General features: G+C 42.1%; 1 protein-coding gene across 8 annotated transcripts in view; it reads right to left on the bottom strand.

Moving 5' to 3' along the window:
- The window catches only part of CARMIL1 (capping protein regulator and myosin 1 linker 1), a 272,936-nt gene that overhangs the window by 96,655 nt on the left and 153,302 nt on the right, over positions 1-22,979 (bottom strand). For 5 of the 8 annotated variants that reach the window (XM_030552559.1, XM_030552563.1, XM_030552561.1 and 2 more), the window contains 8 exons: positions 19,775-19,852; positions 19,605-19,681; positions 16,181-16,285; positions 9,525-9,594; positions 6,497-6,508; positions 3,731-3,812; positions 2,428-2,527; positions 2,284-2,338 (listed from right to left, as the gene is read on the bottom strand). In XM_030552559.1, the coding sequence (XP_030408419.1) occupies positions 2,284-2,338; positions 2,428-2,527; positions 3,731-3,812; positions 6,497-6,508; positions 9,525-9,594; positions 16,181-16,285; positions 19,605-19,681; positions 19,775-19,852 (579 nt within the window). The remainder of the gene's footprint in view (positions 1-2,283; positions 2,339-2,427; positions 2,528-3,730; positions 3,813-6,496; positions 6,509-9,524; positions 9,595-16,180; positions 16,286-19,604; positions 19,682-19,774; positions 19,853-22,979) is intronic. The other 3 variants (XM_030552560.1, XM_030552562.1, XM_030552565.1) reach the window with 1 other exon arrangement.

Below are 22,979 nucleotides of genomic sequence, written 5' to 3'. Positions count from 1 at the left end.
ACCCAGGATACGCAGGGCGGCACCCAAGACCCTGCGCATCCCCTGCACTCGTAGTTCCCACACCTATGGAGGGGGCTGATTTGTCCCAGGCTCCACATCCCGCTAGGGACAGCTCTGGACTTAAGAGAGGGCGAGGGCATGTTGTGTAGCAGTTCAGGATAGACATGGAAGAAAGCCTGAAGATGGCTGTCAGGTGAAGTCAGATAAGTACGAAGGGGAGGAGCAGTTATACAGGGCCTTAAAAAAAAAAAAGGATCTTGGAGTTGATGCTGAGGAGGAGAGTGAGTCAGCACAGGGATTCAAGAAATGTTATGCCTGGTCTACAATGGGCGGGTGTGTGTGTGTGTGATCAATCTAAGTTACACAACTTCAGCTACGTGAATACATGCAGACTACATGCAATAAATCGACCCCCGCTGGATTGATCACTGCCTGCCGATCTGGTGGTAGTGTAGACATACCCTTAGTCTCCACATCATGCATGAAATGGAGAGTACAGTACAAGAGCCAGGGTAGGCAGAGAGGAGAAGGCTATAACAATCAAGGCAGGAGATGGTGAGGGCCAGAATGAGAGTTTCAGTTGTGTGAACAGATAATATGGCCAGATGAGCCACATAATTAGACCAGATGGACATAACAAAGACCTTAGAAGGAACAAATGGCAAGATTTGGACACCATGTAGATGTGCAGAGTGAGGGAGAAAAAAAAGAGCTGAAGATGAACCCCAGATTATGGGCCTCAGTGACAGGGAAGATAGTGTTATGCTCACCTGCAACAGAGAATAGGGGAGTGGATATGGTTTCAGAGGAAAGCTCATGAGTTTATTTTTGGAAATGTTACGTGTGAGTTGATGGCAAATACCTGGGAAGAGATGTTAGAGATAGAGGATGAGCCACAGGGTTAGAGGGAAGGAGGCGGGGTGGGAATGGAGAAGTAAATTTGTATAGAAATGGGCAGTGGAAGCAGCCTGAAGAGATTCAATTACCCACAGTAAGGGAGAGGAGGCGGGGGCCTAGGACAGAACCCTGTGTTACCCATATGAATAGAGGGAGTGGGAGGAGCAGCTGAGAGGTCAAGAAGGATGATGATGGAGTAGAGGGTTCTAAGATCTGGCCGGGAAATAATCAGTCGTTAGAAACCTTGGAAAAAAAAGGCAGTTTCAGTGGAGTGGAGAAGACAGATGCCAGATTGGAGTAGTCCAGAAGGAGAGGAAATAGAAAGGGGAATAAAGGAGGTGGGCCAGTACCTGGAGTCAAGAGTCAGTTATTTTTGGAGGATGGAGAAAGCAGAGCACATCTGTAATCTGAGGGCGACAGAGAAGACAAGGGACTGAAGGTGATAAACATGCTACAAAAACCTATATAGAACAGAGCAGAGAGAGGTCAGCATCCCCAAGAAATCCCTTCTGGCCAACCCAGGTACAACTGCATATGACAACAAGGGAGCACAGTCCAGCCAACAAAGGTTCTTTTGGAATTGGGGAAGGGTTGGAAAGGAAGACTGTAGGACAGGATGCCAATGGAGCACTCAATGCAAAGACACATTAAAATTACCCACTGAAATACTGTACTGAGAGAATGGTGTTTCCCAACAACGTGAAGAATAATGAACTATAAAGAAAAAGCTTGCTTTAATTTCTTCTAGTTTTCTTCAGCGAAAGAGATTTTGGTGGGCAGATGCAGCAATTCTGTATGCTATTGAGCAAAAATGTTATCATCAAGAACAGTATGAGGAAATACTCATTCTGTATTCTGCAAGTGTTACCCCTTCCCATCACGCACCCTCAAAAAACCCTAGGGTTTCAATCATCTATTGAGAAATAAAAATGTCTAAAATCTGTGCCGATAGGACTGTGTGACAAAGAAAAGTGTTACCCCTTCCCATCACGCACCCTCAAAAAACCCTAGGGTTTCAATCATCTATTGAGAAATAAAAATGTCTAAAATCTGTGCCGATAGGACTGTGTGACAAAGAAAACTAGGTTAAGAACTTCAAACATTTTGGAATAAATTATTCTTCCAATGTGCATTTCCTATTACTGTATAAAGAGAGTTTTGAGCATGCACTATGTGAAAAACAGATCTCCCTTTAGTTATATGTAATCCCAATTACAATTTAAAGCTAATTTCTTATTTAACAAAACAAATATCAGAACTAACAATGTTTTTTTATGTCGTCAAAGTAACAGGCAGCACATAAATTCACAGTAGTAAACCAGGAATAAACTGCAAGGATGATGCTACATAAATATGCATTATTACAGTAAGGTAAAAGGTACTCACTGAATCCTCATCTTGAATCATCTGTACTAAATTATCAAGTACAGGAGTAAGATTTCTGCAGGGCAAAAAGTGATGGAGACAATTAAATCAGCAGTTTTTTGCTATCAATTTTGCTAGTATTTATAAAAAAAATAAAAACCTTACTTGGATTTCATGTTGTTAAAGTTTTTGCCTAACGCCAAGTGTTTTATTGATCGATTTTTACTAAGCCAGATTACAAGTGTCGAGAGATCAGATTCTAGGCCTGTGAGGAATCAGATTAAATGCAGGATTAAATGCAGAATTAAAAAAACACTCCATTTGCTAGACAGGGTTGAATCAACAAAACCTCATTCATGTGAGTGACTTTACACCAACACGCCAATTTAAATGACTCTGGGACACTTATTTTAAATTCTTTTATTTTTAAACTTTTGGTCTCCTTTCATTTTCCATCGTTCCACAAGGCAAGCCTATTGTTTGTGATCAAACCATTTAAAAGCTCTCTGCTAATCAGCAACTGCATACACAGCAGAAAAAGAGGACGAGGATTTAATCCCTAAACCTCAGTCCACCAGGGAAGACGAGGACAAACATTCTTCTCTTTGTTAAGCAACAGAGATCTTTTCTGTTCCTTGGCTTTGAGAATTAGAGGAACATGCTACATTGCCAGCCTCAACAGTTATATTTACCAACATGCTCTTGCAGCCTCCAGATACAAAGGGGCCTGACGGGCCGGGCCAGTTTGTTTACCTGCCGTGTCGGCAGGTTCGGCAGACCGTGGCTCCCATTGGCCGCAGTTCGCTGTACCAGACCAAAGCTTCCCGCCGCCCCCATTGGTTAAAACAGGCTGCATTTCATCAGGGCTGCCCAGAGGATTCAGGGGGCCCGGGGTCTTCAACGGTCCTGCTTTGGCAGTAATTTGGTGGTGGGGGGTCCTTCCGCGCCAGGACCCGCCACCGAAGTGCCCCGAAGACCTGCGGTGGGGGGCCCCGCCACCGAATTGCCGCCGAAGCCCCCGCGGGAGTTTTCCGGGGCCTCCAGAGTGAGTGAAGGACCCCGCTCCAGGGACCCTGAAAAACTCTCGTGGGGGCCCCTGCGGGGCCCGGGGCAAATTGCCCCACTTGCCCACCCCCTCTGGGTGGCCCTGCATTTCATTCTGTTCTTGGGTGAGAAAATGAATATGCTGCAGTCTGCCTATGATATTGATATAGGTAATGTTTCAGCTGATGAAACTTACTAGGCACTGGATAACTTTCAGATTCAGCTATCATAAGCTTAAACAAAGCCAAGGACTCACTTTGCTTTGATGCCATTCTTAATAAAACCTGTTGCAATATTGAAAAAACCCACACAAAGCCCTACGGTGCATAAACATTATTACATCATGGGATAAAATGATTTAAATTGCCTTTCTTAATCAGCTTCAGGAAATGCATTACCTTTTACCCCTTTTACATGTACTTACCATTGTCTGAAATGTCTAGGCTGGTGATATTGTGTATTTCTGCTATGCACCCTTCCAGAACTTGTGCACCTCCAGATCTCAGCTAGAGACAGACAAAACATCTGCAACTAATTAAGGTATTTTGATAACACAGAAAATAGCAACAGGAGTTTTGTAAATATAAATGGCACCACACAGAGCAAAAATAGCAGCAACATTATAACTTGTTGACATTAATGCTACAGCCTACACAGAAATCATCTCTACGCTAATCTCTCATGATATGCATATAATAAAAGAGTAAAATTATCTCTTTTTTTCTGGTAAAAGGTATTGGACAGAAGCTTAACCAGGGATGAGTTTTAATGGTACTGACAAACCCCCTTTCATCCTTCAAGCTGGCAGAAACTTCGGGGTTTTGCTGCTTGCCTTCTTGAAAAAATGTTTGAGTGCTTTTAAGTTCCTAGTGGGAAGAATGGATATCAATCAAAGTCAAAGCCAAAGATATTATGCATTCCTTTCTATCCTTGAATTCCAGAAACAAAGTTTTACAGTAAGAGCCTTCTGCTACCTCTAAGCACCAAAGCAAGGTGCTCTGTGCAGCAGAGGGAAGGGAGTTGGTGATAAGGAGCAACAAGTCAAGGATCAACAGAGGTTTGGTGTTTTTGACCAATCATGACTTTTAAAAAAAACTTTATAACAGCTGTAATATGTAATAAAATCATAACAACTAGGATTAAAAGATGAGCTTTTCCTTATTTCAAAATGGGGATGAGGAAAAACATTAAGACAGAAAGGATTACTTGTGTGGTTTAGAGTACTGCATTATTAATCTGAATTATTGCAGCATATTAAAACACAGTTTCAAGATTCAGTGAAATGTCTGAAAAAGGCTTCAAAGGGAAGTACAATATCAGGGATACAAATTATTAAAACCACAGACTTTAAAAGGTTATTAGCTCTTGACCATTTCTATGAATTGCATATTCAAGTAATGTTTTCAGGGAAGGAAAAACATTTTCATATTTCTTATTAACGCAACACAATCACATCTTCCCTACATAAACATCACCCAGAGTAGGACCACTTAAAAAAAAAAAAGAGCAATGATACATTATTTTATATTTTCAAAACATTTTCCACTCCAAACTATTTTCTGGTTTTCATGAAACCAAAAGACAGGATTTATAAGCATAAAGCTGCCATTTCACCCTTTTTTTTTTTTGGCGGAGGGGGGACAAACAGTGTCACTGTTATATTGCTATACATAAAAAAGGGACAACATTTCACCTCATTTGTAGATTTGATCAAATATCCTGAATCAAGTCAGAAGATTTTTGTGAATATTCTCTAAGCAAAAATGGTCCTTTAACCCAGCTCTTATCCAGATTCACTAATATTTTGCAACAATATTTTTCAGTTCCAGCAATTTTTAAGAAAGGTTGTAGCTTTCTCGTCGGTGGACAAAGAGCTTAATGCCCCAATTTGGACTTTTATTACAGTGATTGGCCCAAGCTCAAATATTAGATACAAAATATGCCTAAACCAAGAAGGATATTTTGCGCCCAGCCCCTCTTTTTTTAAATGGGCTGAAAGAAAACCCTGGATCCAAACCCTCTTGGAACTGGTAGAGTTAAAAATCTAAATCTGGATCAAAATTTGTGCAGCTTTACTCCATCTCTAATTTACTAATAGCATTTGTAACACTTGCAGTATGCGTGCCAGAATCATTCCACTTCACTTTGGAATTTGCTCATTGACTCACACCCTACTAGAAAACCCTTTTACACAAGCTGCCATGTTAATGATTGTTAAGCCAGTGGAACTGGCAGATTATACTGACTCAGCCTTTATTTAATTTGTCTTTTTAAAAATATGGACATTTTACTGGCATATTATAAATTTGGCTTTGCTCGGACTTGAACTCGTGTTAAATAAAAAAGATAAAGTACAACTTTAACAAACATTTCTCTGAGTACACTTTTTATTGGCTACATTTCAGCAGACTGCCAGTTTCCGTACTCACAGAATTCCTTTTTGGATTCAAAAAGTCTTATCAGATTCTGTATCAATCAATAGTATGGTACAATTTCTCTGCACCAAAATCACATCCAAAATAGGGCTTAAATGCTAATTCTGTGCATGCTTCAAATACACACAGGAACAATTTTTGAAGGGCAGCTTTTAAGTTTGCATCCACAATTTTATACACCTCTACCTCAATATAATGCGACCAGATATAACACGAATTCGGCTATAACGCGGTAAAGCGGCGCTCTGGGGAGGGGGGGGCAGAGCTGAGCACTCCAGTGGATCAAAGCAAGTTCGATATAACACGGTTTCATCTATAATGCGGTAAGATTTTTTGGCTCCCGGGGACAGCGTTATATCGGGGTAGAGGTGTGTATTTGTAATCTTTAGGGGACACAAATATGAGAATATTGATGTCTACTTAATGTAAATGTAAAGAAACATTTGATCCCAAAAGTCACAGAGAGTCAAAATTATATTATTTGCTCCCACAAAAGACAGTGTGCAAAAACAGAGATTAGATTTACAGTCCTATGTAAACTTGACCCATGACAGGATATAAAACCCCACATTCTGTGTCCATACTTCTGAGATTACGAATACCAGAATATCACATATTAAGAACCAGCTCTTCAGCAATTAAAAAGCAGAAGGCACAGCAGAAACTATAATGTACCAGTATGCGGGGAGTGAAAACAAAGATGCTTACTGATTCAACGGTTAATATGCTAAAGGTAAGGCATGGAGGGTACTTACACAGTGACCAAGCTAAGGGAAGCAGGAGGGAAAAGAGTGAAATATATCAGTGCTGAGCAGGTAAAAAAAACACTGCAGTTTTCATAATAAAATTAGCAATATAAAACAATCAAACTCTGGATTGGAGTTAGTACACCAGAAATTTGATGTGCAGGCAAATAAAGAGAGGAAAGGAGAAATTTATCTTTCCACGCAGAATTAAGGCCCCCCGCCCTGCAGCCTGGATATAACTTTGCATGAGCAGGGAGAAGGAAGGACAAAGATGGAAGCATCAGGGCTTCCTGCCTCTTATTGTACACCCTCAAAGGAGCTGGAGTTGGGAGACAGGAGGAAAACTGGCTCACAGGCTTTATTGCTGGGCAAAGGCTGCGCTGATTTCATCCAGAGTGAATCAGTGGACTAACCAGGCCAGGGTGAGCCAGTCCCAGCTCCTGTTATGGTGCTTCCTATCCTACATTATGGATGAGATTGTTGCAAGCATAACTTTTTTTAAAAAGCACAAGAGGATGGATGAAGTTTAGTCATGTGGAGACAAGTCAGGGCAAGGGAGTATGGAGAAATGTCAGTTGACGGACTGGCTCGATTTTCTCTTTTACAGCTGTTTTAAGTTCAGTTTGTCTTGAGGGAGGTAATCCTTCAAACTAAGCTAAGCAGGAAGCCTATTTAAGTCACCAAAAGGCAGACGAGAACATCTTCTCCTGACTGTCGCTTTGCTCCTGGTATACTCTTCCTCCAGTGGGGCAGGAACCAGAGCACCAGTACAGGCTTGGGCAGTTTAATTAAGAAAGACATGGGTGAGAAAGGGGCCGGGCTCTCTACACAAGATATGGAAGAGGGCTCACAAGGTGATAGGTATATGCCATGATCAGACTTGGCTCAGTGTCTAACACAGCATGGTCCCCAACTGAGCGGCTTCCCTCGACCCCCAGGACCTGGTGGTTTAGCTTTCTCCTCTACTGACTGCAGAAACTGCCTAATTCAATAAACTGCCCCCATTAATGCCAGTCCTTAAAGCCATGTCTGAATCTTCCTTCCTGTGAACTCCAGGCAATTATGTATGTAATATACAATCATTAAAGTCAACTGCTGTTCAAAACCCCCCCAAAAAACCCAGGACTCCATATTGTAAAAAATGGACTTCAAAACTACATCTCCCATTCCTCCCGCCCCCTTCCTGACTTGAAAGCTATCTTATTTGCAATTTACACACTACTGCTCTTTAAAAGAAAATGGTTTCAAAAGAATACAATAGATCAAAACAAAGTATTAAATGCATTCAAAAATAAGTTGAGTTTCCCTTATCAGGGAAGCTCCTAAAATAATTCCCACTCTTTACCGTGTTCATCAAGTTGACCGCTCTCCTATGTAGAGGGGAAGAGCCAGATTTGACAGGCCCAGAATTTAAGCTATGCCAAAAATACTTTTTTATTTAAATCTTGAAAAAAATCCACCAGTTCTCACCAAATGAGAGCTGCCAACTTCTCTTTTAGGAGACCCACCAAAACCAGACTCTGGGTTATCTGATTATTGGATGTGCAGATAGTGAGCTGAACCTCTGCTCTGTCAGTGTGCTTCTCTCCGGAAGCACTTCAGAGAGCAGGATTTTTGTATATTTCAGTGCTCTGACTGCTCACAAAAAATCAATCAGACAGATGGGGACCATGCAATGTGAATAGGCATGTCATGTGAAAACACACACAAACCAAAACAGCTCATGAGGTCTTATTTTCAGGTCAGCTAGCCTCAACTTTTCCTATTCTCTTTTCTCAACAAATCTCCACTAATTAATTCCCTTTCTTCATACTGGCTCCCAAGCATAGGCATAGTTTGACTTCTGTATTTGGGGTGCAGCTCCAGTCTGCCCAACAGGACAACAAATAAGGGGTGGGAGGGAGGGAGGGGCAAATTCTATGCCTGCTCAAGGCCTGCAGTTTGAGAAGGCAATGTCCCCTGTACCTCCCCCAAACTACGCTCATGCTACCAAGACATTATGCATCTGGTCCAGAGATGCAGATATACAGCTTAGTTTGAAATTGACACAAACAGCACTCCATACACTTACCACTATGGATGCCCCTCCACTAGGACATTCAAGTCACCTTTACAAAAAACTGTGGGCCCTTTCCTCTGGGGTTTTCACTGCTAAGCTTAGGAGGACCAAAGTTCAAACTACTCTTTTGTTCTCATATTTGTTTGCAAACCCCACACAGTTGTGAGTGAGTCACTCTCCTCTTTTCCTCAACTTCTTCAGTGATCTTTTATCCTATGCAGCATTCATGGAAACCATCCAGTGAATGCAGCTGGGTCTTGATCCTGAGCCATGCCAAGCAGTTCTATGAGATAGAGTGCTCAATGCCTCAAAAGAGCGCTCAGCACACAGCAAGCTCCAGGCTGCGGAAAGAGAACTGAAGCAAAGTAGTAAACTCTAGCTTCACACTTCCAATGGATTATTAGAAACAAGGGTGCTTATTTATTTATTTATTTACTGTGGAAAAATTCAAACAACATTTGGACAATGCCTCTTAAAGTGAAAGAGATGTTTAAATAATCTCTTACCAGAGGTTGCAATTGGGACTAGAAAACCAGAGTTTTCTAAGAGTGAATCTGGGAAGTCTCAAAGAGAAATTGGGGAGAAGAGAGTCAGACTGCAAAAAGAGCTTCAAGATATGGAGTCTGCTCCCATCCATTCAGCTCAGGTTCCCTGGGGTTTAGAAAAGCCCACTTCACATTACAATACAACTCCATTTTACAGAGGCTCCCATGCCTCTAACAATGCAGTGCTCTGCGTCATCAAGAAAAATCTTTGCAACGAGCATTACCAGACAAGCCCACTATCGGTTACTACTAATAGTTTTACTCTTATTTGGTTGGCATAATATATAGAGAGCAGCTAATTTTTATTAAAAAAAATGGATCATTTCTATATCTTTTAACTACAAAAGAGGAGCAAATGGTTCCATGTATCTGAGGAAAAGAGTAATTCTAAGTAATTGCCACTTTCCAACTTGTTCTGATATATTATTCTTACCTCACAGCTACTGAGATCTAAAGACACCTCTTTCAGGTTCAGATTACAAGCCAAGCCTAATAAGAGTGCTCTGAAAAAGATCAAGATTAGAAGCATTATAAAACTCCAAATTCACAGCAAAACCCAAGTAGTAACAACTCCAATAATTCAGAGAGCCATATCAAAACAAAACACAGCACTTATGTTACTCTTAAATGGAAATGACAGTGTAACTCATTATGTTACCATTAGAGCCCTGCAGCGAATTCAGAAGGGATGTAATGCAAATAAATACACAGTAAAACAGATTGTGCATCAACGTTTAATCGTGTTCATCACAAATTTCCTGCATTTTCATCACAAGAACATTAATGATTACAATATTAGAGAGCTATCATGGCAGTACAGTACAAACTATTTCCCAAAACTTGCAGGAAAAATATTGTTTTGGTTTTTTTAAAGTGTATGGTGCACTGGAATTATGCTGCAATTAACCTCAGAGCAGATAAACAGTATTTTCCCTTTGAACACAGTATTTAGCTTTTAAAATTAAACGTCAACTACTTGAAAATCTACATTTTCACTTGGCAAAGGTACACTGCATTATACAGCATTACTTTCATCACATAAACATAGCCATCGTCAGGGCATGCCAGTCACTGCCTTGGGAGTTCCCACTCACCTGTATTATCACCTTAGCGTATGATGCCATTGTCAATTCACAACATGGCACAGACCAGGTGACATCATAGCCTAAAAGCATGTGAATGAAATGGCCTTCAGCTTACCCACATACATGCCACTAATGCTGCAGCTTCTCTTCGCAGTTTGAACAAGCAACTGCTAGTCAGCTGTTTCTACATAAACATCACCCATTCTGTTCCCCCAGAAGTACGGCATTTCAAAGAAGTGCCAACATATAGACAATTCTCAGTTTATCCATGCTGAGAATTTCAAAGCGCTATTCCAAACAACATGGGTGCACATTACCTTTAAATTGCATGATACATAGAAGTAGGATTCCAAATTGGAGGGGGAGGCGGGAAGTCATAGAACTGAAATCCTCCAGGGTTGTCTCAAATCCATCCTTAATATAGCTCCACTGTTAACAGAACTGCACCAGGGATGAAATTGTCCCATGTAGCTAAATGCTACTGTTTGTATTGGGACCTTAGTACTAGCAAGTATGTAAGTATGTGTGCTTCTGAGAGCACTTCAGACAACTACTAGTGGCTTTGTATGGAGGAGGCTGATGTTAATCAGTTATTCAACAGAAAGATGGAATAACTTTTTTGCCTGCCCTTCATTTCAGTCAGGATCAAGCTAACAGAATCCGAAGTATCAGTGAGACACAAAACAATCCTGTTCTGCTGAGCCACATGCCTCAAAGAGACCAGGTGCACTGCAGATAATGTGTAACGCCTGGCATGCTGAGTACGAAAACAACAGCGAATCAAAATTTTCATACCGGAGCCCCGACAATCCTTCACGTAAACCTTTATATGTGCCCCTCGATGTGAGCAGTAGATTCAATCCTTTTCTATTAATTCATTTATTTTCATTGTAACAACCGAGAAAGTAACTTTGAAAAATTGCTGCTGTATCAGCTCAGCAACAGCTTCCTAAAGCTTCCATTTTCTGTCAAAGCTCCCTCTCCATAAAAACCTCTCTGAAACATGCGGTTACATGATAGAGCAAAGGTCTGACTGAGACACTTCCTAAATATTTTTAGATCACATACCATTAAAGTGCAGGTCTACTCTAAAAAGCTACTATGTAGACATGGCATACTGCCAGTGCTGTACACACCCCTAAGATCTTAGAATCAGCATCAATTCTTTTCTTCTCATAAATTAGCAGTAATAAAAGACACTGCGGGCCAAATGTTGTCCTCATTACACCTGTGCAACCCCACTGTGTTCTAATTATGCCCTCACGAACACCTGTGCAACCACTCTCTTCAACGGAAATGCACAGGCAAAACTGAATGGCGCACTGGAAAACTGCCAGAGTTCATGTTCCAGGATCTTCAGCTCCGCAGCAGAGAGCCTGCCAGCCCCCCGAGTTCTGGCTGGAGCATGAGTTCTCCAAGCTGCTAGACTCCCAGCTCCATGGCAGTGCTGCCAGGATTTCTGCTGCAGAGTGGGGAGCCTAGAATTCTGAAAGCCCAGGCTCAAGCTTGAGCTCCAGGGCACATCAGGGCTGCCAGGCACCCTGCTGTGGATCTGGGAGCATGGAAGTCCTGGCACAGGTTACAGCTCCAGGGAAGTCCAGTTTGCCCAGTAGCCTGGAAGACCATAGCAGGGTTGCCCGAAGCTGCAGACCCTGGGAGTCCAGGCAGTTGCTAAGACCATTGCTATTTAGCAGCAATGAAACCATCAAGAAGGTCAATTTAACATATTGCATTTTGGGATCACCATGTTTCAGTGTTTCTGAAACTAAATTTTTAGGAGAGGTGGGGAGGGGGGAAGGTTTCCTTGTTTATGGTAAGTTTAATTAACATTTGGTTTCATTCTAATTATAAACTAAAGCAAATTCTGACATACTGAAACTTCAAGCAAACTGAGAACCCTGAATGAAATTGTTACATCCAGCTCTAGTAAATGTATGTTCAATCACTAAAGCAGATATAACTGAATACGTGCAAGCAGCAGATGTATTGTTTAAGGTGGCATCATTTTCACAACTTTTCAGAGAATATAGTCTAGCAGTACAACAGTCAGGACTTTAAGGCTCTATTTCCAGTTCTTCTACTGGCTTGCTGTTTGACCTTGGGCAAGTCACTTAACTTTTGTGCGCCTTAGCTTCGCATTGTAAAAACGGAATTTTTCCCTCCTTCTCAGAGCTGTTGCAAGGTCTATGTGTGCAAAGTGATTAGACATACACAGATGAAAGATGATAAAGAAACATTATTGGTATCGTATACCAGTTACTTCTCAAATTCCCTTGATTCGCCTTCATTTCCAATTTACTTAAGTAAGTGATCCTCTATTTAGAGACCTCTGTAATAATTAAAGCCCAGTAAGTGTGAAAACAGCAGTTTCAGACAATCTTATAGCTTCTTCATGATCTAAACCAGAATTTTAGGGCTTGTCTACATGGTGGGGTGATGTACCCTATGGAGGTATAATTCTAAAACAGGAGTGGGCAAACTATGCCCCATGGGCCAGATCCACCCATCAGGGCTTTGGATCTGGCAGGCAGGATTGCCACCCCCACGGCGCTGCAGGTCCCGTGCCGCTCCTGGAAGTGGCCAGCATCATGTCCCTGTGGCCCCTGGGGTGGGGGTAGGGGCACAGAAGGCTCCGCACGCTACCCTTGCCTGCAGACACTGCCCCCACAGCTCCCATTGGCCGGGAACGGGAAACTACAGCCAATGGGAGCTTCAGGGAAGATACCTGCAGGTGAGGGCAGTGCACGGAGTCCTCTGCCCCCCCCACACCCACAGGCACGTGGTGCTGGCTGCTTCCGGGAGCGGCGCGGCTCAGAGCCAGGGTAGGCAGGAAGCCTGCCTTAGACTTGCTGCGTGCCACTGCCACCCCGGAGCCGCTCCAGGTAAGCGGTCCCAGGCCGAAGCCCACACCCTGAGCTCCTCCTGCACTCCAACCCCTTGTCCTGAGCCCTCTGCTGCACCTCATACCCCTCCTGCACTCCAACCCCTTGTCCTGAGCCCCTTTCTGCACATTGCACACCCTCCCGCACCCCAACCCTCCATTCATGGCCCTCATGCAATTTCCCCACCCAGATGTGGCCCTCGGGCCAAAAAGTTTGCCCACTCCTGTTCTAAACAGCACTAATGTGTTGTGCATTAATGGGTCTGCACAAACACTGTTGAGTTGCACTATATTAAAGCACACTGGAGAACATTTAGTGCACACCAGCAAGGTCTACATGGACCAATTAATGCACAATACATTTGTGCACTTAAAAACTCAGAGCTCTGTAGTGCTCATTACCCTACCATACACAAGCCATTAATTTTATGTAAGGTTAAAAAAAAATCATATTTCAGACAAAAATGTTAACAATCACACTGAAAACATACTGAGTCCCAAGTACTATCATGGCTGAAACACTTCAGCTCAGACTGAGGGAAAACCGTAAACCAAAGAAACAGCATAATAATGAAACAGCCAAAAAATTTTATTGCTTTAAATAAAACAGAAAGAGGGCTGCAATAAATAGTACCATACTGCTGAAAGTAGACAATTAAATACCATGTGGTGTATTGTGAAAAAGGTTTTTTGAGGGCATCTTTAACAAATTAGGTTCCAATTCTGCAAACACTTAGGAACATGGTTAACTTTAAACCCATGAGTAGTCACATCCAAAGATTAAATTTGCAGAATTGGGGCCTTTGGTCTTTTTTACTCTAAAGGGACATTAAAAGGTCTCATGCCATTTTTCATAACAACAACATTTGTTCCATGCTGATGGCTACATATTTCCTTTTCTCTCATTGCTATACACATCCACCATGCAGTGAGCATCCCCGTGGGTTAACTATAACCAATATGTTTTTCAACACCACGCCTTTGCCTACACTAGGTGGTAAGTAGTGTTCAAGAACACTAATTAATACAACATTTTCTCAGTCTAGGCAAAGCCTAAGACAGGATATAACAAAGGAGAACATAATAGAGGGAATGGAGAGAATGGAAGATAATGGTTATACAGTTCCTCAGGCCGGTTCATTAACCATGTCTTATTTATTTATCTCATCTACTCTTCCCTCCCCTGTATCAATTTGCATCTAAAAAACAAGAGATGTTATTCTTTAGCTTTTGATATTTGCTGTGATTTCCACCCCATCTATCCTTTCCACTTTTCTTTCTCTCCTGTGCTGATTCCATCCCAGATTTTTCCTCCAACCGTAACTCATTCACTAGCTCCAGACTTCCCCCTCCCCTTCCCTGATTTAGCCTTTAAGCCATATTAAATTCCAGTCCATTAACTAACCACCTATTAAGTTACTGCCTGCTTCCCACATCTCCCTCCACATCAGATCAACTCACAGGCTCTGATTACACTGGGATTTAGAAAATGTTAGCTAACTAACACATTCTAGAAGTCTAGTGTAGACAGAGCACTGTGTAGCAATACCAACTAGAGAAGTAGAAACTTAGGGGAGAGCCTAGGCTTCGTAACAGTGTTGGCTGATGCCTGAGCACCCACTCTTTATTGTGACTTCTTGCTACTCTTTATAGGGCAATCATTTTTGTATCTCCCAGGTGTGGTTCATCCTGTAGTTAGGGTTGCCCAGCCCTCCATCCCTTAAAGGAAGAGCCACCTTGTTACATACCTCCCCCGCCTTAGAACCTTGCCCATCCCAGGGCAAGTTCTACCTAAAGCAATACTTTCCCCCCACCATCCAATTCCACAGTTGCTGACAACATGACTGTGAGGCCTGATATCTCAGATTCTCTAGCATAATGAGTGGGCAATCTCTCTCCTCTAGAGTCATCTGATGCTCCTCTGCTAACTGCTCCCTTTTTCGTAGGGCCTGCCACGTCTCCTTCAAGGCAACAAGTTCCTTCTGACCCATCTCCATCAGAAAAGCCTCTCTTCCCAGTGTTGTATTGCACTCTTTGCAGTTCTAAGAGGGGCTGCCATGAGAGCAATGTCCACTTTCACCGCAGTCTCCGTGTTCGTCCCCTTCTCCCAAACACTAATACCATCCTGCCATTCTCAGGCATCAGCCCAGTTTGGTCACATCTCCAGCAGTTAACTCTGGCTTTATTTCCCTCTCTGCTCAATCACAGTTCACTGTCCCAACTTGTTTCTCTCACTTCAGGCAGACAGGACTGACATGCTTCTGGGAACACACAGACTGTTCCACTCTTCGACTGTCCCTCACTCTTCCTTGGTCTGCAGGGCTTTTCCCTTCCCTCATACTCCATTATTCAAGGGGCAGACCTTCTTAATATGCTCTACCTTGCCACATCTAAAACACTGGGATGGACCCTTACTCTGGGTCCTTGCCCTCTCATGCTTGTTTTTAATTATGCCTCTCCCGGCAGTAGCAGTACTCAAATTTGTTGAGCCATGGTCTTCCACACCGGAAACACACAAAGACATTCCTCCTTCACAGGTGGTGGCGGTCTCTCTGCAACACCTTTGGGCCCCAAACTCAACCATCTATTCTTCCTGCTGCAAGGCCAACTGTGCCTTCTGCTGTCGCTGCCACTACTGCTGCTCCTGCAGAAGAACTACCGGAGTCCACTGCTCTGCTCAGCCAGCAGAAAAATGGCTTCCTCCAGTTTCTGCATCTACTTTCCCCCAGGCCTCCTGCTTCTCTTTTTGAGAGGAGGGGGTCCCCGCAGCAGGCTATGCCAGATGTAAAAGGGTTGGCTGACTCCTGAGCGCTCTTCATTGCAGCCTCCTGCTGTTCTTCATACGGCAATCACCCTGATCTTTCCCAGGTGTGGCTCATTCTGTGATCACAGTTGGTTAGCCCCAAGCCTTAAGGGTCAAGCCAGTCTGTTACATTACAACTCTGCCAGTTCAGCATGGGTGATCATTATGAAACTCACTTTCTCAGTGACAAACTGTAAATGGTGCTCTGAATAATGTGCAGATACGATCTGCTTTCCTCTCCATTTTCAGGATTAGACATGTATATAAATAACCATGCAAACTGTGTCTTTAAGTTACAGGAAAATCAATGCAGTACTTACTTTAGAGGCTCAGGAGAGAGTTTAGTCCCTGAAAAATTGATTTGCATCAAAGCAAGCGAACTGCTGAAAAACTGTTTGAAAGATGGAGGAACTTCTTTTCCTTTCCTGTAAATTGGGGAGGGAAGGGGGAGAAAAAGCAACATTTGAACATCCAACAGATTGCCAATTCATGATGTCAGGGTCAGCAGCACTCTTTTTTTTTAGTAATTAATGTACTTCATCTTTAACAATCATATCTAGGTAGCTTTCAATTAGCTCAAAAACAAAAAGCCATAAAAATGGAGACAACAGCATTCATCAATGTCCCATTTCTTGTACAGAAGGTATTACCAAGTAATGGCTCCTTGGTGACCTACATAAAATAATAAGGTGACGTCAGCCCACTTACTAGCTGACTGGCATTCACAACACCAGAAGAGAAGCAAAGGGTCAAAAGTGTTATGAGAAGGAAATAACTTTTCACCCCTAGAGACAGCTATTGTTTAACGTCTGAATGTAGTACCAAGCAATAGGTGTGCAGAAGTGATGCCTCCAGGTAAGAGTTGAGGCATATTGATCTGGAAAGACAGAGCAGCTTACACGGCTATTTCCTGTGATATAACTGCTCTCCAGAGAGAGGATTCTGCCTCCAGTGCTGTGCTGTCAGTCAATACCCTCAAAAAGACTACGTTCAGCAAAAAAAAGGAAAGGAGGGGGTGAGAATAGTCACCACTGACTTCCAATAATAATAATAAATAAAAATAATAATGTGAAAATTGGGTTTCAAGAGGAGCAAATGTACTAAGCCATTCTAGTATTGATTCCCATTGTTTTTACGCTCCAATTTCAGTATCTAGTGGGCACCACTGCACACTGAATATCTAAAGGTCAGACTATCTGCCACTCTTTTTAATAAATAGCAAAACAGTACCATGGCAGAGTCTGAATCCTCCAAAATAAAAATAAAAGCAACGCCTCATAAGAAGCTCTCAAAAGGCTTCATAAGAGTAACTTTCACAAGCCTGTAAAGCTGGCCTGTATTCTTTTTACAGAGGGAAGATTGAGGCCTGGAGAGGGCAATTGACTCTCTCAGAGTCAAAGAGCCAGTCAGGGCTAGAACTGAGTACAGAACACCACAAACCCCACTTCTCTTCTTCTGATCAGTGTTCTCTTCCTTACTATACTATGCTTTCAGCTTGATTAGGGCCTCATCTTATGTCCACTAAAGTCAACAGAAGTTTTTCAGTTGATTTCGGTGAATATGAGATCAGGCCTCCAAAATTGAGATGGTCAGAAAGATACAGAGAAAACAGTTTTTTCATCCAAATTGGTCAACACATCAGAACAAACATTTTGTAGAGTCTGTTCAATTTCAACAAAGTTCTGATGGAACAGGCAGGGCTCCACTGGAATTCTGCCTAGTTTTAGTTTTCTGCCAGCCTGATGAGGAACCTGTCCGCCTTGAAACTCCAGGGAACAGTGGCTCCAGGCACCAGGTCGTCGTGAGGGCGGCAGTCAGGCTGCTTTGGCAGCATGCCTGCAGGAGGTCCCCGGTCCCATGGCTTCGGCGGCAATTAGGTGGTGGGTATGCCGAACCCGTGGGACCAGAGACCTCCCACCGGCACGTCGCCAAAGGGAGCCTGCCTGCTGTGCTTGGGGCGGCAAAAAAGCTAGAGCCGTCCCTAACTCTAGGAGCCTCAGCAGCTCAGCAGCTTAGGCTCCCAGGATCCCCCACACTGGGGCAGCCTGCAAGATGGACTGCCTTGGAAACAGGGACTCCAGTACTTCCAGGGTCCCCGCCTCCATTCCCTTTCACAGAGAATTTCAAATTTTTTGGTTTCCGTTTTGCACTGGAACGAAATCAGATTCAGAAATATTGAAATCCTCTGTTAAATGACATTATCTTTTTATGCCTAACTCTACCCTAAAAGAAAGGATTATTCTGCAGTTGGGGTGGGGGGAAGAGGGAGAGAGAAAGAAATGAAAATAAGCAGATAAGAAAGCACTGAAAATTAATGTTTAATTTTTTTAGCTAACACTGATTTTCAGTGCAGTTCTGGAATATTGTGCCTACAAGCAGATAAGTCAAATCCTTTGGTACAGTACTAATGTTTTTTGGGACTAGGAACTGTGTGTTCCTCGGTGTTTGGAAAGAGCCTAGAACAAGATGGTAACAATAGTAATGCAGGTAGACAACTACACTTAGAATTGCACAAGAATTTCAATTCAAAGGATCATTTTCAGACAATTACAGGTGACAAAGTTTTATCTTTAGGCTAAAATTTTGCATATTTGGGCTCAGCTTTCAGGAGTGGTTTTGGGTTTTGTTCTGTTGATAGTTTGAGGGAAAACTTCTGCCATTTCTGGGGTGGGGGGTTGAAAGCAACTTATGGTCTGCCAACATTTCACTAGCGCTGTGTGTATGTGCAAGTGTAACCTGAGTGGAGTTAATTTTCAATGTGCATGTGGGTATGGAAAGAGTCGGGATCACAGTGAGCATATTATGCAGGACAGCATGTTCTACTGCTGTCTAGCAAATAGCTCCACATGAGGGAATGGAATGGAAAGAGTCAGGGCTCCAAAGGGTATGGGAAGGAACAAATAGAATGAGGCAGGGCTCCACTTTATTGAGCCTATGGCCTGACTGAGGCCCCAGCCCAGCAAAGCACTTAAGCACATGCTTAACCATAAGTAAGGGAATAGTCACATTTCAAATTGTGCTACCTACCTCAGTTAAGTATGTGTACAGGTGCTTTGCTGAGTCAGGATCAAAGTGAGCATATTATGTAGGTTAGCTTATTCCAGTGGCTCTCAACCAGAGGTTCAGGGGCCACGAGCTGTTTTTAGGGGGCCAAGCAGGGCCAGCATTAGCCTTGCTGGGGCCCAGGGCAGAAAGCCGAAGCCCCACCGCATGGTGCTGAAGTCCAGGGCTCTGAGTCCTGCCACACTTAGCTTTGCAGGGTCCCCTGTGGCGTGGGGCCCTAGGCTATTGCCCTGCTTGCTACCCCCTAACGCTGGCCCTGGCTTTTATGTGCAGAAAAACAATTGTTGCACAGGTGGGCTGTGGACTTTTTATAGCATGAAAGAAAAAGGTTGAGAATCCTTGGCTTATTCTAACACTGTCTAGCAAATAGTGCCATGTGAGAGAATATACTTCGGGGATAAATAACACCTCTGTCACACAGCGCTTAGTTGAAAGTCTAAAGCTGCTTGTCGAGTATCAGAGGGGTAGCCATGTTAGTCTGGATCTGTAAAAAGCAACAAAGAGTCCTGTGGTACCTTATAGACTAACAGATGTATTGGAGCATGAGCTTTCATGGGTGAATACCCACTTCGTCAGATGCATATGCTGCTTGAGGTCCTCATAAGAAAACTGCTGCAGAAGTGCAAAAAAGAATAATATAATATTTCCTAGAGTTGGAAATAACTATATTTAAACCCATACCTGTGAGAAAAAACTGTCCTGGACAGGCTGAGGACAGCTAGGTGCTGAAGGCATCCGCGGAGGAGAGCTCCACACACCTGAGAAATAAAGAGGATGGTAGGTTTATATGCAATAAACCTGTTGGTAATACTAATGGTGTTTTTTTGAAATACCAAAAGAAATATGATTACCATGTCTAGTGCGCACTCCGTGTTGGATAAATCCAGATGAACAATGGCATTTGGCTGGGCCAAAAAATTATACAGGCTCTTCAAATGAAAAAAAAGAAAAAAAAATATGAATATTATGTTTTCTACATATTATACAGAATTATTTTTATTTCAACTCTTCATAAACTTTAGACATTTATTTTTAATTGGACTCCAACAGTTTTGACTGAAGGTATTCTCTCTTAACGGATGTAATCTTCTAGCCCTCAAAAGTAAAACATTTCTTAAAATGACAGTAAAAGAATGCTGCCCGGGATCACATTTACCACATAGTATTCTTGACATGCATAATTTGATTCATCTTGAGTAGCTGGTAATTTGCTACACATTTTTCAGAAAGCGTTAATTAATTTTAGTTCAAAATAGACTGGAATGCCATCCAGAATGCATCCATACTCCAAAAAGGCTAATCGGTTTTGAAAGTTTAAGTCAACCCTTTTTATTGCATTAGGCCAGCAGCTAACTTCTGTCTGAATCTTATAATTCTTTCTGACTAGACTTTATTAAAACACACATTTTACCAGTGCCTTTGGGCAATTCAGAGATATTATAAGATAGATCTGATAACATAATATTTTAATGAATGACATGTATTATAATATTAAGGATATTTTACCTATGCACTAGCCTAGGTGAAGGCAACTGTTACATTAGACATTTATTTTTAATGTCTAGGAACCATTCAAATTAGAGATAAGAAAAGTTGCCCCTCATTTTCAGAAGTGCTGATCCCCCCAACTCAAGTGAGATCAAGATGAGTTAAGAGTGCTCAGGGCTTTTAAAAAATCAAATTCCTACAATATTAGGTTATCTAGCCCCTCTGGTACCAATGCATTATTGTTCCCGGGCTAGTCTACACTGGCGATGCTAAGCGCTGCCGTGGCAGACTTTAAAGTGGCTTGTATGGTCGCAGCAGAGTGCTGGGAGACAGCTCTCCCAGTGCTCTAGAAAAACCACCTCCACGAGGAGAGTGGTTTCCAGTGCTGGTGCACGGTCTACACTGGCGCTTTACAGCGCTGAAACTTGCTGTGCTCAGGGGGGTGTTTTTTCACACCCCTGAGCAAGAAAGTTGCAGCACCGTAAACTGCCAGTGTAGTCAAGCCCTCAGTTTAATTTTAAATGGTAAACAATGGAGCTTCCATCGCTTCTGTTGGAAAAATTCCACAATTTAACAGATCTGATTGTTATAAGTATTTTCATGGTATTGCACCTACGTTTTACATTGCTAAAATTAATGTAGTTAATATACTAGATACATCCCCTTGTGCCACTTAAAAATGTCTCTTCCTTCTGGTGTTTGCACCCTTTAAAATACTTGCAGCCAGCTATCACTTTCCCCTTAACCACTGTTTGTTTGAGCTAACACACTAATTTTATTATAAATTCTGTAAATCTGTAGTTTTAAGTAAACCACTCTAATTGCATATTTTATTTTTGCTACTTCTCTAAAGGCTCTCATTTGTCAACATTCTTTTAGTTCTCCACCTGAGAGTTCTGCTCTCTTAAGCACAGGACGATGTGTTTTGTAAATGTGTCTATGAATCTCTAACAGATACCAAGGAAAATGGGGGGTGGAAATCACATAAAGCCATAAGGCATATTAATTTGTATACTCAAAGTGTGTGTCAAATGAAGATGGACTCTTGTAATGCTTATTTTGAATTCCTTAGGCTGCATTTCTTAGACATCCCAGCCTGGACACTGAGGACGTATGAATAAGTGAGACTGGGATGGATGTGATGATGAAGTCTGAATAAAATATTATTTTGAGCCTGATGTCCTTCACCACACAGAAAATGAAATAGAGCTGGACCTCACTGGTGCTGACACAAAAGACCAGACCAATGGACTCTCACTAAGAGGTAATTCCTCAAAGGCTCACAAGTTTCCCCTATTCTGCCCCTAAGACTGTTTGAGATCCAGCCCACTTATTGGCAAATAGCACCACTTGTCCAAACAGCCTTTTTATAAATGAATCTGTTGCTGCTTAGCAGATAACCATCTGTTTCTCAGGTTCCAAAAACTCATGTACAATTATTTTCAGCTTTCAAACTAACCATAAGATAGACAGAAGATAGGTTTAATTAATATAAATTTGGTTACTTTAATGTGGTATTAAGTGGACAATTTTTGTATGTCATAAAACCACCAGAGTTTTGACACAATTGGCAGTTTTCTGACTGATTAGCAGAATCTAAGGACTTGGATAGGAGCAAAGTGAAGTGAATTAGTTTAGCTGCACGGGAAGTTTAAAACTTCATTTGCCTTTATACTAGTATGACTCTGTATAGAAGGAAAGATGACCATGTGTACACTAAGGTATTACCACTGATATATCATCATTGTTGCACAATTGTTATAGATGTTATGCAAAGTATGCCTTGTAAGATATCATTGGAAAAGTTGTGATCTGTTGAACAATGTTATCCTGTTCAAATGCATGTATTATCATTGTGTATGAAGTTCTGAATCCTTGCTATGTGTTTGTATCTCAAACGCCCACTAGACAGATTTACATCCAGACCAGCCAGCTATGGTTGATGGGCCATTACAGAGAATCAACCCTTCCAGTCCTTCCTAGGATGCCTCAAAGAGCAGGAGCACGTAGACAATGGAGGACCAGTGACTCAGCAGGATCTGTAGAACATGTGATCCCTGACTCCATGTTTGAGACAGTAACTTTCCATGCACATGGACTTGGGGGTAATCATCAATCCCTTGCCTCTTTCCTGCTCCACATCTCTGGATTATGACTTCTAACAAAGAAAAGCTTTGAGCAATGGGATGAACCAGAGAGACTTACTGCAAGCTGGCAGATTGAACATCATTGCTATTATACTGATCTACAAACTTTGAAATGAACTGTATTGTGTATGATTATTTTAACCTCTTAATAACACTCTTTTTCTTTTATATTAATAAACCTTTAGTTTTTAGTTACTAAAGGATTGGCTGAAGTAAGAGCTGAAGTATATTTTGACCTGGGGTGCATGTCTAGTTCTTTGGAATTAGAAGAACCAAATATATGTAATTTTTGGATTTAATAATCATTTATGACTGAAGTCTGGTTTTCTGGGTGGTACATGAGGGGCTAGAAGTCCTGCAGGGAACTGTCCGTGGTTCCAAAATAACTAGTATAGTATTTTGGAAGCACACATTTGTTACT

Source organism: Gopherus evgoodei, chromosome 2 (genome assembly GCF_007399415.2).
Source record: "Gopherus evgoodei ecotype Sinaloan lineage chromosome 2, rGopEvg1_v1.p, whole genome shotgun sequence".
Taxonomy (NCBI): Eukaryota; Metazoa; Chordata; order Testudines; family Testudinidae; genus Gopherus; species Gopherus evgoodei.
Note: the sequence above shows the minus strand (reverse complement) of the source record. Positions and strands in the feature narration are given on the sequence as shown.